Source organism: Pristiophorus japonicus, chromosome 3, assembly GCF_044704955.1.
Source record: "Pristiophorus japonicus isolate sPriJap1 chromosome 3, sPriJap1.hap1, whole genome shotgun sequence".
Classification (NCBI taxonomy): Eukaryota; Metazoa; Chordata; class Chondrichthyes; family Pristiophoridae; genus Pristiophorus; species Pristiophorus japonicus.
In genome coordinates, this window is record NC_091979.1 from 91881751 (window position 1) to 91897149 (window position 15399).

Consider the following 15399-nt stretch of genomic DNA (forward strand, 5'->3'; position numbering starts at 1 on the left):
CACTAGAAATAAACCCTAGTGCTTGGTTTTCATTTTTTATGGACTTGCTAACCGATGTCACAACGTTTGTATTCCAAGATCCCTTTATTCCTCTAACCCACCTCGACTCGCACCCTCCAAGTAATAAGTGACCTCCCTATTCTTCCTATCAAAATGTAATACCTCACATTTATCTGTGTTGGTTAATTTGCCATTTATATGCCCATTCTGCCACTGTGAAAAGCTACCCTATACCCCTACTCTCTGCTTTCAGTCTTGAAGCCAGCTCGCTATCTATTCTGCTACTTGTCCCCTGACTCTGCATTCTCTGACCTTGTTCATCCGTCTATTATGGGGTACCTTACTGAAGGCTTTTTGAAAATCTAGATAAATTACATCTACTGCATTACCATTGTCTACTCTCTCTGTCACCCCTTCAAAAATTCAATGAGGTTAGCCAAGCAAGACTTTCCCTTTTGAAATCTGTTATTGTTCCTACCACAGATGTTAAGCTGACTGGTCTATAATTCCCTGGACATGTTCTATCCCCCTTCTTAAATATAGGTATTACATTAGCTATCCGCCAATCCTCTGGCATTAGACCTTTTTCTAACGATTTATTAAATATGTGTAGTAAGGCCTCTGCTATCTCTTCCCTAGCTTCTTTTAAAATGCGTGGATGCAATGCATCCGGATCAGGGGTTTTATCCTCTTTCGGCTCGACTTTCCACTGATGATCGCTGGGCTATCGCCCATCTATCGCCCAAATAGGCAAGCTATAGCCCATTTTACTTAAAAAGTGGAAAGTTGGGCTGGAATATCGCTCAAATATCGTCAGCCCAACTTTTGGCGCACAAGAATTTCACATCGCCAAGGTGATCACCCACCACAACTTTCGCCACATCACCCACACATCGCCCGGCTGATCACTCGCCGAGAAGATCACTGGAGATCGCTGGAGAAAAGCTGCTCCTACCTGGCACTGTTCACAGGACTCGGCACTATGGACGCCATTTTGAATGTCGGAGGAAGTGAGAGGCTGCTTGAAGAAGGGGCTTATCAGGATAATTTTAATTTGTGAGTTATTTTAAGGGCCTTACTGACTCATCTCACATTTATATTTATTGGGGGCATTTATAGCAATAGTGATGGGGTCTGTAACCTCTTGACCATTATTTGTAAATCCTCACATGCTGGAGACTGAAGTTGGGTTTAGCAAAGAGGTGGCAAACTGATGCGGAGGATGAGACCTTACACCCAACGAACTTACAGGAAAAAGCAATCGTACCTGAACTTGTCTGGTAATACGTGCCTTAGGAGGCTGCGCTTCTGAAAGGAGGTCATCGCTGAGATGTGCTAGCTCATCAAGGGAGATCTGCAGCCTATTAGCACCATCAGAACCGCACTGCCTGTTGAGGTAAAGGTTACTGCGGCACTTTCCTTCTACACATCGGGCTCCTTTCAGTCTTCAGCTGGCGACATTTGTGGTATCTCTCAGCATGTCACACATTGCTCCATTCGACAGATGACTAAAGCCCTTTATGCTCGCAGGATGGACATTATAAGCTTCCGCAAGGTGCAGGGAGCAATAGACTGTATGCACAATTGGCGACGAGGTAACAAACAACTGCGCGAAAATGGAAAGAAGTCGACATCCTGGAGAAGTTCTCAGAAGGGGACGATTGGGAGGCCTTTGTGGAGAGACTCAACCAATACTTTGTGGCCAATGAGCTAGAAAGGACCGAGAACACTACCAAATGAAGGGCCGATCCTCCCAACTGTCTGTGGGGCAACAACCTATGGCCTCATGAAGAATCACCTGGCCCCAGCAAAACCAACAGAGAAATCCTACGAGGAATTGCGTACGCTGGTCCGGGAGCATCTAAGTCCAAAGGGAAGCGTTTTGATGGTGCGATATCAGTTCTACACATGTCAACAATCGGAGGGCCAGGAAGTGGCGAGCTATGCCGCCGAACTAAGGCGCCTCGCAGGACATTGTGAGTTTGAGGGATTCCTAGAACAAATGCTCAGAGACTTTTTCGTACTGGGCATCGGACATGAGACAATCCTTCGCAAACTGTTGACTGTAGAAACTCTGAATCTGAGTAAAGCCATAACGACAGCCCAGGCATTTATGTCCACCAGCGACAACACTAAGCAGATTTCACTGAACAAAGACATTTCGGCCAGTACCGTGCACAAAGTAACGTCAGTTTTGAGCAGAAATGTACATGGCAGAAGGTACATGCCGGCTGCTGTGGCCCGACCTCAATTGACCCAGAGTCCACCATCATCTGTTAATGCAAGGCAGTTAACACCCTGTTTGGTGCTGCGGAGGTGATCATCAGTCCCATCAATGCCTCTTTAAGCACTGTGTGTGCAATGGTTGCAGAACAATGGGACACCTCCAACGAATGTGCAGGCGAGCTGCAAACCCTGCAAACACTGCAAACCACCACGTTGCAGAGGAAAATCGATCCACAGTGGATCAGACGGAATTGGAAACTCGTACTGAGGAAGCAGAAGTGTACGGGGTACACACGTTCACGACGAAATGCCCACCTATTATGTTGAAAGTTGAACTGAACAGCATTTCAGTATCTATGGAGCTGGACACGGGGGTAAGTCAGTCCATAATAAATAAAAAGGCCTTCGACAAGCTGTGGGGAAAGAAGGCACACAGGCCCAAGCTCAGCCCTGTTCACACTAAACTAAGGACTTACACCAAGGAACTAATCCCTGTAATTGGCCGTGCTGAAGTCAAAGTCTCCTATGATGGAGCAGTACACGAACTCCTGCTGTGGATTGTGCCAGGGGATGGCCACACGTTGTTTGGCAGAAACTGGCTGGGGAAAATCCGCTGGAACTGGGACGACATCCGAGCACTTTCGTCCGTCAACGACGCCTCATGCACCCAGGTTCTAAGCAGGTTCCCATCGTTATTCGAGCCAGGCATTGGAAGCTTCTCGGGGGCGAAAGTGCAGATCCACTTGCTTCCCGGTACCAGATCCATCCACCACAAGGCTCGGGTGGTACCGTACATGACGCGTGAAAAAGTGGAAATTGAGCTGGACAGGCTGCAATGCGAAGGCATCATCGCACCGGTGGAATTCAATGAGTGGGCCAGTCCGATTGTCCCGGTGCTCAAGGAGGACGGTACGTTTAGAATTTGCGAGGACTATAAAATAACGATTAACCATTTTTCGCTGCAGGACCAGTACCTACTACCCAAGGCAGACGACCTATTTGCGACCCTGGCTGGAGGGAAGACATTCACCAAGCTGTACCTGACCTCGGCCTAAATGATGCAGGAGCTGGAGGAGTCTTTGAAAGGCCTCACTTGCATCAACACGCACAAAGGTCTGTTTATCTACAACCGGTGCCCGTTTGGGATTTGGTCAGCCGCAGCGATCTTCCAGCGGAACATGGAGAGCCTGCTAAAGTCGGTTCCTTGCACAGTGGTCTTCCAGGATGACATATTGGCTACAGGTCGGGACACCATGGAGCACTTGAAAAATCTGGAGGAGGTTCTTCGTCGGTGGGATCACGTGGGGCTCAGATTGAAATGCTCGAAGTGCGTTTCCCTGGCACAGGATGTAGAATTCTTTGGAAGGAGAAGCACTGCAGACGGCATCAGACCCACTGACGCCAAGACAGAGGCCATCAAGAATGCACCGCGACCACAGAACATGATGGAGCTGCAATCGTTCTTGGGACTCCTTAACTACTTCAGTAATTTCCTACCTGGGTTAAGCACCCTACTAGAACCTCTACATGCTCTACTGTGCAAGGGAGACGACTAGGTATGGGGGAATTCACAAGAGGCTACCTTTAAGAAAGCCAGAAACTTATTGTGTTCTAACAAACTGCTTGTCCTGTATAACCCGTGTAAACGATTAGTGTTACCTTGCGATGTGTCGTCATACAGGGTCGGGTGTATGTTACAACAGGCTAACGAATCGAGGATTTTGCAACCGGTTACGTGTGCATCCAGGAGTTTGTCCAAGGCCAAAAGGACCTACAGCATGGTTGAAAAAGAGGCTCTGGCGTGCGTTTACGGGGTAAAAAAAATGTACCAGTACTTATTTGGCCTCAAGTTCGAGCTAGAAACTGACCACAAGCCGCTCATATCGCTATTCTCTGAGAGCAAAGGGATTAATACCAATGTCTCTGCCCGCTTCCAAAGATGGGCGCTCATGCTGTCGGCATATAATTATATAATCCGCCACAGACCGGGCACAGAGAACTGTCCAAATGCTCTCAGTCGGCTACCATTGCCCACCACCGGGGTGGAAATGGCACAGCCAGCAGACTTGCTCATGGTCATGGAGGCATTTGAGAACGAGAAGCTCCCCGTTACAGCCGCCAGATCAGGACCTGGACCAGCCAGGATCTGTACTGTCCTTGGTAAAAAAACTGTGTCCTCTATGGGAGCTGGTCCAGTATCCCAGTGGAGATGCAGGAAGCGATTAAGCCGTTCCACAAGTGCAAAGACGGGTTGTCTCTGCAGGCGGACTGTCATTTGTGGGGCAATCGCATGGTCTTGCCAAAGAAAGATTTATTTGCGAACTGCACAACACCCACCCAGATATCATAATGATGAAAGCCATAGCCAGATCTCACGTGTGGTGGCCCAGCATCGACTCAGATTTAGAGTCATGTGTGCGCCAGTGCAATACTTGCTCTCAGCTGAGCAATGCACCCAGAGAGGCACCGCTAAGTTTGTGGTCGTGGCCATCCAAACCGTGGTCGAGGATCCTTGTAGACAATGTGGGCCCATTCCTAGGAAAAAAAGTTTTGGTTGTCGTGGACGCTTACTCAAAATGGATTGAATATGCAATAATGTCTGTAAGCACTTCCACGGCCACCATTAAAAGCCTACGAGCCATGTTTGCCACGCACGGCTTGCCTGATGTCCTAGTCAGCGACAATGGGCCGTGCTTCACCAGTGCTGAATTCAAGGAATTCATAACCCGCAATGGGATCAAACACGTCACATCTGCCCGTTCAAACCCGCATCCAATGGCCAGGCAGAACAGACAGTTCAGACCATCAAGCAATGCTTGAAACGTGTGTTGGAAGTCTCCCTGCAGACCCGATTGTCCCAAGTACTGCTCAGCTATCGCACCAGACTCCACTCACTCACCGGGATTCCCCCAGCTGAGCTGCTCATGAAAAGGGCACTTAAAACAAGGCTTTCTCTTGTCCACCCTGATCTCCATGATCACGTGGAGGGCAAGCGGCATCAACAAAATGTGTACCATGACTGCGCAAATTTGTCACGTGATATTGTGATCAATGATCTTGTGTTTGTGTCCAATTATGGACATGGTCCCAAATGGCTCACCGGCATGGTCACAGCCAAAAAGGGAGTAGGGTGTTTCAGGTCAAACAGACCAATCGACAAATGCACAGAAAACATTTGGACCAAATCAAATTGCGGTTCACCAACAGCTATGAACAACCCGAAGAGGACCCCACCAACTTTGACCTTCCAACACACACACAAGTGGCAACTGACATCATAGTTGACCACGAAACCGAACTCATCATCCCCAGCAGCCTGGCAAGGCCAGCTGCCCAACAGACCAGTGAAGAACTGACCAATCCACCTACAGCAGCATTTGTACCGAGATGATCGACAAGGGAACGCAAACCCCCAGATCATTTCACTTTGTAACTAAATGTACTGTTGACTTCACAGGGGAGTGATGTTATGTATCCTTTTGTAACCTGCATCACACCTGACCACCAGAGAGCCCACCTTTTGGAGCCCCAAGGGATCCCAACATCCCTTGGGAGCACAGTATATAAGCAGGCCACCCACGAGGTACCTGCACTCTGGAATTGTAATAAAGGAGCTAAGGTCACACTTGCTCATTACACACAGTATTCAGTTTATGATGAGTGTAACACCTCTTTTTATTTTAAATGTACTTATCTCATTACTAATCTCATCATACAATCTCATGTCCACCTGTTTTATCTCCCTGGTAAGTACTGAAGTAAAATAATGATTTAATATTTCTGCCATCTCTTTATCATTACTTGTGGTATTATCCTTAATGGCCCTATTCCCAATCCCAACCCTCCTTTTATTGATGTGCCTGTAAAATATTTTACTATTTTGTTTTATGTTCCTTGATAATTTAATTTAATAGTTCCTCTTTGTCTACTTAATTGTTTTTTTTAAATTTTTTTCTGAATCTTTTTGTGTTCTCCCTTATCATGCCCTCCCCTGTTATCTATGTACTTAATGTAAGCCTTTTTCCTTACCCTCAATTGTTCCCTTATGGCTTTATTCATCCATAGACTCTCATTAGTGTTTAGTTTGTACTTTCCTTTCAGTGGAATATATTTTTCCTGCAGTCTGTTGAACACCGTTTTAAAAGTTTCCCATTGCAGCTGCACATCGTTTTTTTTGTCAATATTGTTGCCCATTTTATTTTCCCAAGTTCTAATTTTCAGCCCTTCAAAATCAGCTTTTCTCCAATCTAGTAACCTGGTTTTCAACATACGAACATGAGAAATAGGAGCAGGAGTAGGCCATTTGACCCCCTAAGCCTGCTCTCCTATTTAATAAGATCACGGCTGATCTGATCTTGGGCTCATTATTTAATATAGCTCCTCTTTTTATTTTAAATGTACTTATCTCATTACTAATCTCATCATACAATCTCATGTCCACCTGTTTTATCCACTTCCCTGCCCGCTCATAGAAACATAGAAACATAGAAAATAGGTGCAGGAGTAGGCCATTCGGCCCTTCTAGCCTGCACTGCCATTCAATGAGTTCATGGCTGAACATGTAACTTCAGTACCCCATTCCTGCTTTCTCGCCATACCCCTTGATCCCCCTAGTAGTAAGGTACTTCATATAACTCCTTTTTGAATATATTTAGTGAATTGGCCTCAACAACTTTCTGTGGTAGAGAATTCCACAGCTTCACCACTCTCTGGGTGAAGAAGTTTCTCCTCATCTCGGTCCTAAATGGCTTACCCCTTATCCTTAGACTGTGACCCCTGGTTCTGAACTTACCCAACATTGGGAACATAACTCTTCATTCCCTTATTGTTCAAAAATATGTCTACATCCACCTTAAATATATTCAATCACCCAGCCTCCACAGCTCTTGGGGCAGAGAATTCCACAGATATATGAGAAAAGAAATTCCTCCTCATCTCAGTTTTAAATGGGCGACACCTTATTCTTAAACTATGCCCCCCTAGTTTTAGATTCCCTCATGAGTGGAACATCCTCTCTGCATCTACCTTGTCGAGCCCCCTCAGTATCTTATATGTTTCAATAAGATCACCTCTCATTCTTCTAAACTCCAATGAGTATAAGCCCAACCTGCTGAACCTTTGTTCATAAATCAACCCCTTCATCTCAGGAATCAACCTGGTGAACCTTCTCTGAACTGTCTCCAATGCAAGTATATCCCTCCTGAAATAAGGAGACCAAAACTGCACGCTGTACTCTAAGTGTGGTCTCACCAATACCCTGTACAGTTGTAGCAGGACTTCCCTGCTTTTATATTCTACTCCCCTTGCAATAAAGGCTAACATTCCATTTGCCTTCCTGATTACTTGCTGTACCTGCATGCTAACTTTTTGTGTTTCATACACAAGGTCCTGCAGGTCCCTCTATACTGCAGCATTTTGTAATCTCTCTCCATTTAAATAATTTGCTTTTTTATTTATCCTGCCAAAGTGGATAACCTCACACTTACACACATTATATTCCGTCTGCCAAATGTTTGCCCACTCACCTGTCTATATCCCTTTGCAGATTCTTTGTGTCCTCCTCGCAACTTGCTTTCCCACCCATCTTTGTATCATCAGCAAACTTGGCTATATTACACTCATCCCTTCATCCAAGTCATTAATATAGATTGTAAATAGTTGAGGCCCAGCACCGATCCCTGTGGCTCCCCACTAGTTACTGTTTGCCAACCGGAAAATGATCTATTTATCCCGACTCTCTGTTAGTTAGTTAGCCAATCCTCTATCCATGCTAATATATTACCCCCAACCCTGTGAGCTTTTATTTTGTGCAGTAACCTTTTATGTGCATCTTATCGAATGCCTTCAGGAAATCCAAATGCACCACATCCATTGGTCCCCCCTTATCCACCCTGTTCATTGTATCCTCAAGGATTTCCATCAAATTTGTCGAACATGATTTCCCTTTCATAAAACCATGCTGACTCTGCTTGACTGCATTATGATTTTCCAAATGTCCTGCTACTGCTTCCTTAGTAATGGACTCCAGCATTTTCCCAACAACAAATGTTAGGCTAACTGGTCTATAGTTTCCTGCTTTCTGTCTCCCTCCTTTTTTAAATAGGGGCATTACATTTGCGGTTTTCCAATCCACTGGGACCTCTTCAGACTCTTGGTACATTGCAACCAATGCATCCACTATCTCTGCAGCCATTTCTTTTAAGACCTGAGGATGCAGGCCATTCGGTCCAGGGAACTTGTCCAACTTTAGTTCCATTATTTTACTGGCTACTTTTTCTTTAGTGATAGTGATTGTTTTAAGTTTCCCCCTCCCTATAACCCCTTGATTATCTATTATAGGGATGTTTTTAATGTCCTCTACCATGAAGACAGATACAAAACATTTGTTCAAAGCCTCTGCCATTGCCCTGTCCCCCATTATTAATTCCCCAGTATCATCCTCTAAGGGACCAAAATTTACTTTAGCTACCCACTTCCTTTTTATATACCTGTAGAAGCTTTTATATTTCTTTTTATATCAGTTTTTATATTTCTGGTTAATTTACTCTCATAATCCATCTTCTCTCTCTTTATTACTTTTTTAGTTGTCCTTTGCCATTTGTTAAAAATTCCCAATCCTCTGGCCTCCCACTAATCTTGGCAACATTGTACTCCAATGCTTTCAATTTGATACCATCCTTTACTTCCTTAGTTAGCCCCGGAAAAAAAAAGGTGGCCGCTGGGGTGGCAGTTCCCTAGGGTGCTCCCTTGCTGAACAACCACCATTTCTGGAATCTAAAGCTTCCCGGCAACTTTCCACCCTCAGCCACCGCCCCCCTCCCAATGTCTAAACTTCCCTAGCCCTAACAGATCCTAATAGGGGGTCTTAAACACTTAGACCCCTATGCTAAACCCAACCCTGTGAATTCCACAAGATCGGGCTTACCTCAGGCTTCCCACCACACCATCTATCAGCGATGACGACCAGGGCCCTCCATCCACGACGACGCCCGGCGAGCAGATGAGCATCCGACCAGGCGACCGGGTCATCACGCCTCTAGTAGCGGCGGGCCTTCAACTCCTCCAGCGGCGGCGGGCCTTTAACTCCTCCAGCAGTGGCGAGCCAACTCCTCCAGCAGCGGCAGGCCTTCAACTACACCAGCGGTGGTGGGCCTTCAACACCTCCAGCGGCGGCGGGTGTACAACTCCTCAGGCAGGCCTACAACTCCTCCAGCGGCGGCAGGCCTTCACTCCTCGACGACGGCTGGACCTCTCCTTCCCCACAGGTGACCTCCTCCTTCAGCGACGACTGGAGCTCTCCTTCTCTTTCTCTAGCACGTGGTGAGCATCATGGCTGTGACCACTCTGCCCTCCCACTCTGAACCCCAATGATCCTCCCAATGCCTACCCCCAACCAAGCCTTGGACCACCTACCATCAAGGGCGCTACTCAGCACCAAGCCTGCAGCCAACATCTTGCTGTAGGCAATTAGGCCCATATAGCCGTGCCTGGTCTCCCGTCGTCTTGGACCTCCTTGCCACAGGATCAAGACCTTGCTCAGCTAAGTCCTTGTGGTAGCCGGTGTGCAACGACCACTACACGTTAAAAGAAATCATGCACAGGTATCTTCCACTCCTCCAACATGAAATTCAGGACCTGGAATGTTGGACAACCCCAACAGCTGTCATGTTCACAATAACTCCACAAGACTGTATGCTGTAAGCTCAAACTGTTGTGACCTTGGTCTCTTTAATGTAACTCCAGAGTGAGGAAGCTGCACAGTAGATGCCTTTTATACCTGCTTGCTCAGGGTGTTCAGGTGACTCTTGGGTCTCTCACAGGTGTGCCCCCTGGTGGCAAGTCCTACACATTAGCAAAGTTTACATACATAACAACAGCGACAGGCCGGAATGCCGCAAGGCCATAGTTGCCCGGGAACTTAGACGCTTTGATATCGACATCGCCACCCTAAGCGAGACCCGGTGGGCAGGGGAAGGCCAGCTCAAGGAACAAGGTGGAGGTTACACCTTCTTCTGGAAAGGAAAACCAGAGGAAGAACGCCGCCTCCACGGAGTCGGCTTCACCATCAAAAGTGAGCTGGTCGACCGCCTCAAAGACTCCCCCTGCGGGTTAATGAACATCTCATGACTTTTCGACTCACCCTATCTCGGAACCAATGTGCCACAGTCATCAGTGCGTACGTCCCAACACTCAATGCAACACGTGAGACCGAAGAGTGTTTCTACTCCAACCTCGAAAACTCCCTGTCCCGCGTTCCCGCGGAAAACAAACTGGTCCACCTTGGTGACTTCAATGCCAGGGTCGGCAAGGACACAGCCCTCTGGTGAGGCATGATTGGCAGAGAAGGGGTAGGGAAAGCCAACTCCAGCGGTACCCTACTCCTGACAAAATGTCTAGAATATGAACTTCTCATCACCAACACATTATTCCACCAGAGGGACAAATACAAGGATCGTGGCAACACCCTCGCTCCAAACACTGGCACCTGCTCGACTATGTCATCATCTGAGCCAGGGATCACAAGGATGTGCACATCACCCACAACATGACAGGAGCTGACGACTGCTGGAAGGATCACCGCCTAATCCGATGCATCATCGACATCAACATGGAAGGGGCAGCAGATGCAGTGTCGCAAAAAAGTCCATTCCGGGGCACTTAAAGACCCAGTTAAGAGAGCCGTATACAGTCAGCGCCTCACAGCTAGCCTGGTGTACCCTGATGGCCCCGAGACGCAGAATGCCCACAGTGTTCGGTCTACCTTCCAGGCCTCCATAACCAATGCCTGCAAAGAGACGCTTGGTCACTCAACCAGGAAACACCAGGATTGGTTTGATGAGAATGATCAGAAGATCCAAGAGCTAATAGATTGCAAACGGAGGGCATTTTTGAGCCTTAAGCAACAACCCAACTCCGCAGCAGCAAAGCAGCACTACAGATGCCTCAAGGCTGAGGTCCACCAAAAAACCCTGGACCTAAAGAACAGGAGGTGGATGGAGAAAGCACAGGAGATACAGCAGCTGGCCGACAGTCGTGATGTGCGAGGATTCTTCATCGCAGTCAGGGCCATCTACAATCCAAACACCCAAGGCCCCATCCCACTGCTGGCCAAGAACGGGGAAACACTCATTAAGGACACCGAGACAGTCAGGGCCCGTTGGAAGGAGCACTTCGAAGATCTCCTCAACCGAGACTCTGCCTTTGACTCAAGTGTTCTCGCCTCCATCCCGCAGCATGTTACTCGCCACCACCTCAGTGAGACCCCAACACTGCACGAGGCAGAAAAAGCCATAAGACAGCTTAAGAACAACAAAGCTTTGGGAGCGGATCCTTGCCAAGGCACTGAAGTATGGAGGAGAGGCACTACTGGCACGAATTCATGACCTCATCTCTCTCATCTGGAGGGAGGAGAGCATGCCGGGAGATCTCAGAGATGCAGTGATCGTGACCATTTTGTAAAAATGGGACAAGTCCGACTGCGGCAACTACAGAGGAATCTCCCTGTTATCAGCCACTGGGAAAGTCGGCGCTAGAGTCCTCCTCAACCGTCTTCTCCCTGTGGCCGAGGAACTTCTCCCGGAGTCACAGTGCAGATTTTGGCCCCTTCAGGGCACAATAGACATGATTTTTGCAGCGCGACAGCTGCAGGAAAAATGCAGGGAACAGCACCAGCCCTTATACATGGCCTTCTTCGAACTCTGTACCTCAATGCGAGGAGTATTCGGAATAAGGTGGATGAATTAACTGCGCGGATAGCAGTTAACAGGTATGATGTAATTGGCATCCAGGGTGACCAAAGCTGGGAACTCAACATCCAAGTGTATTCAGCATTTAGGAAGGATAGACAGAAAGGAAAGGAGGCGGGGTGGCGCTGCTGGTTAAAGAGGAAATAAATGCAATGGTAAGGAGGGACATTAGCCTGGATGATGTGGAATCAGTATGGGTGCGGCTGCGGAATTCCAAAGGGCAGAAAATGCTACTGGGAGTTGTGTACAGACCATCAAACAGCAGTAGGGGATAGCATCAAACAAGAAATAAGGGATGTGTGCAATAAAGGTACAGCAGTTATCATGGGCGACTTTAATCTACATATTGATTGGGCTAACCAAAATGGTAGCAATGCGGTGGAGAAGGATTTCCTGGAGTGTATTAGGGATAGTTTTCTAGACCAATATGTCGAGGAACCAACGAGAGGGCTGGCCATCCTGGACTGGGTGATGTGTAATGAGAAAGAGCTAATTAGCAATCTTGTTGTGCGAGGCCCCTTGGAGAAGAGTGACCATAATATGGTAGAATTCTCTATTAAGATGGAGAGCGACACAGTTAATTCAGAGACTAGGGTCCTGAACTTAAGGAAAGGTAACTTTGATGGTATGAGACGTGAATTGGCTAGAATAGGCTGCCGAGTGATACTTAAAGGGTTGACGGTGGATAGGCAATGGCAAACATTTAAAGATCACATGGATGAACTTCAACAATTGTACATCCCTGGGTGGAGTAAAAATAAAACGGGAAAGGTGGCTCAACCATGGCTAACAAGGAAAATTAAGGATAGTGTTAAAGCCAAGGAAGAGGCATATAATTTGGCTAGAAAAAGCAACAAACCTGAGGACTGGGAGAAATTTGAATTCAACAGAGGAAGACTAAGGGTTTAATTAAGAGGGGGAAAATAGAGTACGAGAGGAAGCTTGCAGGGAACATAAAAACTGACTGCAAAAGCTTCTATAAATATGTGAAGAGAAAAAGGTTAGTTAAGACAAACGTGGGATCTTGCAGTCGGATTCAGATGAAGTTATAATGGGGTACAAAGAAATGGAAGACAAATTGAACAAATACTTCGGTTCTGTCTTCACGAAGGAAGACACAAATAACCTTCCGATTGTACTTGGGGACCGAGGGTCTAGTGAGAAGGAGGAACTGATGGATATCCTTATTAGGCGGGAAATTGTGCAAGGGAAATTGATGGGATTGAAGGCTGATAAATCCCCAGGGCCTGATAGTCTGCATCCCAGAGTACTTAAGGAACTGGCCCTAGAAATAGTGGATGCATTGGTGATCATTTTCCAACAGTCTATTGACTCTGGATCAATGCCTATGGACTGGAGGGTAGCTAATGTAACACATTTTTTTAAAAAAGGAGGGAGAGTGAAAACGGGTAATTATAGACCGGTTAGCCTGACATCAGCAGTGGGGAAAATGTTGGAATCAATCGTTAAGGATGAAATAGCAGCGCATTTGGAAAGCAGTGACAGGATCGGACCAAGTCAGCACGGATTTATGAAAGGGAAATCATGCTTGACGAAACTTCTGGAATTTTTTGAGGATGTAACTAGCAGAGTGGACAAGGGAGAACCAGTGGATGTGGTGTATTTGGACTTTCAAAAGGCTTTTGAAAAGGTCCCGCACAAGAGATTGGTGTGCAAAATCAAAGCGCATGGTATTGGGGATAATGTACTGACGTGGATAGAGAACTGGTTGACAGGCAGGAAGCAGAGAGTCGGGATAAACGGATCCTTTTCAGAATGGCAGGCAGTGACTAGTGGAGTGGCGCAGGGCTCAGTGCTGGGACCCCAGCTCTTTACAATATACATTAACGATTTAGATGAAGGAATTGAGTGTAAAATGTCCAAGTTTGCGGATGACACTAAACTGGGTGGCAGTGTGAGCTGTGAGAAGGACGCTAAGAGGCTGCAGGGTGACTTGGACAGGTTAGGTGAGTGGGCAAATGCATGGCAGATGCAGTATAATGTGAGGTTATCCATTTTGGGGGCAAAAACCCGAAGGCAGAATATTATCTGGATGGCGGCAGATTAAGAAAAGGGGAGGTGCAACGAGACCTAGGTGTCATGGTTCATCAGTCACTGGAAGTGGGCATGCAGGTACAGCAGGCGATGAAGAAGGCAAATGGTATGTTGGCCTTCATAGCTCGGGGATTTGAGTACAGGAGCAGGGAGGTCTTACTGCAGTTGTACAGGGCCTTGGTGAGGCCCCACCTGGAATATTGTGTACAGTTTTGGTCTTCTAATCTGAGGAAAGATGTTCTTGCTATTGAGGGAGTGCAGCGAAGGTTCACCAGACTGATTCCAGGGATGGCTGGACTGCCATATGAGGAGAGTCTGGATCAATTGGGCCTTTATTCACTGGAGTTTAGAAGGATGAGAGGAGATCTCATAGAAACGTGTAAGATTCTGACGGGACTGGACAGGTTAGATGCGGGAAGAATGTTCCCAATGTTGGCGAAGTCCAGAACCAGGGGACATAGTCTTAGGATAAGGGGTAGGCCATTTAGGCGGGAGATGAGGAGAAACTTCTTCACTCAGAGAGTTGTTAACCTATGGAATTCCCTGCCGCAGAGAGTTGTTGAAGCCAGATCATTCAAGAGGGAGTTAGATATGGCCCTTACTGCTAAGGGGATCAAGGAGTATGGAGAGAAAGCAGGAAAGGGGCACTGAGGGAATGATCAGCCATGATCTTATTGAATGGCGGTGCAGGCTCGAAGGGCCGAATGGCCTAATCCTGCACCTATTTTCTATGTTTCTATGTTTCTTACAAAGGCCTTTGACACCGTCCACTGCGAGGTCTATGGAGCGTCCTCCTCTGCTTCAGATGCCCCAAAAGTTCGTCACTATCCTGCACGACGACATGCAGGCCGTGATCCTTACCAATGAATCCATCACAGACCCAATCCACGTCCCGACCGGGGTCAAACAGGGCTGCGTCATCGCCCCAACCCTCTTCTCAATCTTCCTCGCTGCCATGCTCCACCTCACAGCCGACAAGCTCCCCGCTGGAGTGGAACTAAACTACAGAACCAGTGGGAAGCTGTTCAACCTTCACCGTCTCCAGGCCAGGTTCAAGGCCACCCCAACCCCTGTCGTCGAGCCACAGTACGCGGATGACGCCTGCGTCTGTGCACATACAGAGACTGAACTCCAGGACATAGTCGACATATTTACTGAGGCATACGAAAGCATGGGCCTTACGCTAAACATCAGTAAGACAAAAGTCCTCCACCAGCCTATCCTCACCACACATCACTGTTCCCCAGTCATCAAGATCCATGGCACGGCTCTGTACAACGTGGACCACTTCCCATACCTCGGGAGCCTCCTATCAACAAGAGTAGGCATTGACAACGAGATCCAACACCACCTCCATTGCGCCAGTGCAGCA

The 15399-nt window shown here is 47.4% G+C and overlaps 1 protein-coding gene across 1 annotated transcript in view; it reads left to right on the top strand.

Moving 5' to 3' along the window:
* Window positions 1-4274: 4274 nt before the first annotated feature.
* Window positions 4275-15399, top strand: part of LOC139254130 (adenylate cyclase type 10-like) — a 64594-nt gene continuing 53469 nt past the window's right edge. Inside the window, exons 1-3 of the mRNA XM_070873647.1 lie at window positions 4275-4386; window positions 9141-9491; window positions 11146-11316. Coding sequence (XP_070729748.1) covers window positions 4275-4386; window positions 9141-9491; window positions 11146-11316 — 634 coding nt within the window. The remainder of the gene's footprint in view (window positions 4387-9140; window positions 9492-11145; window positions 11317-15399) is intronic.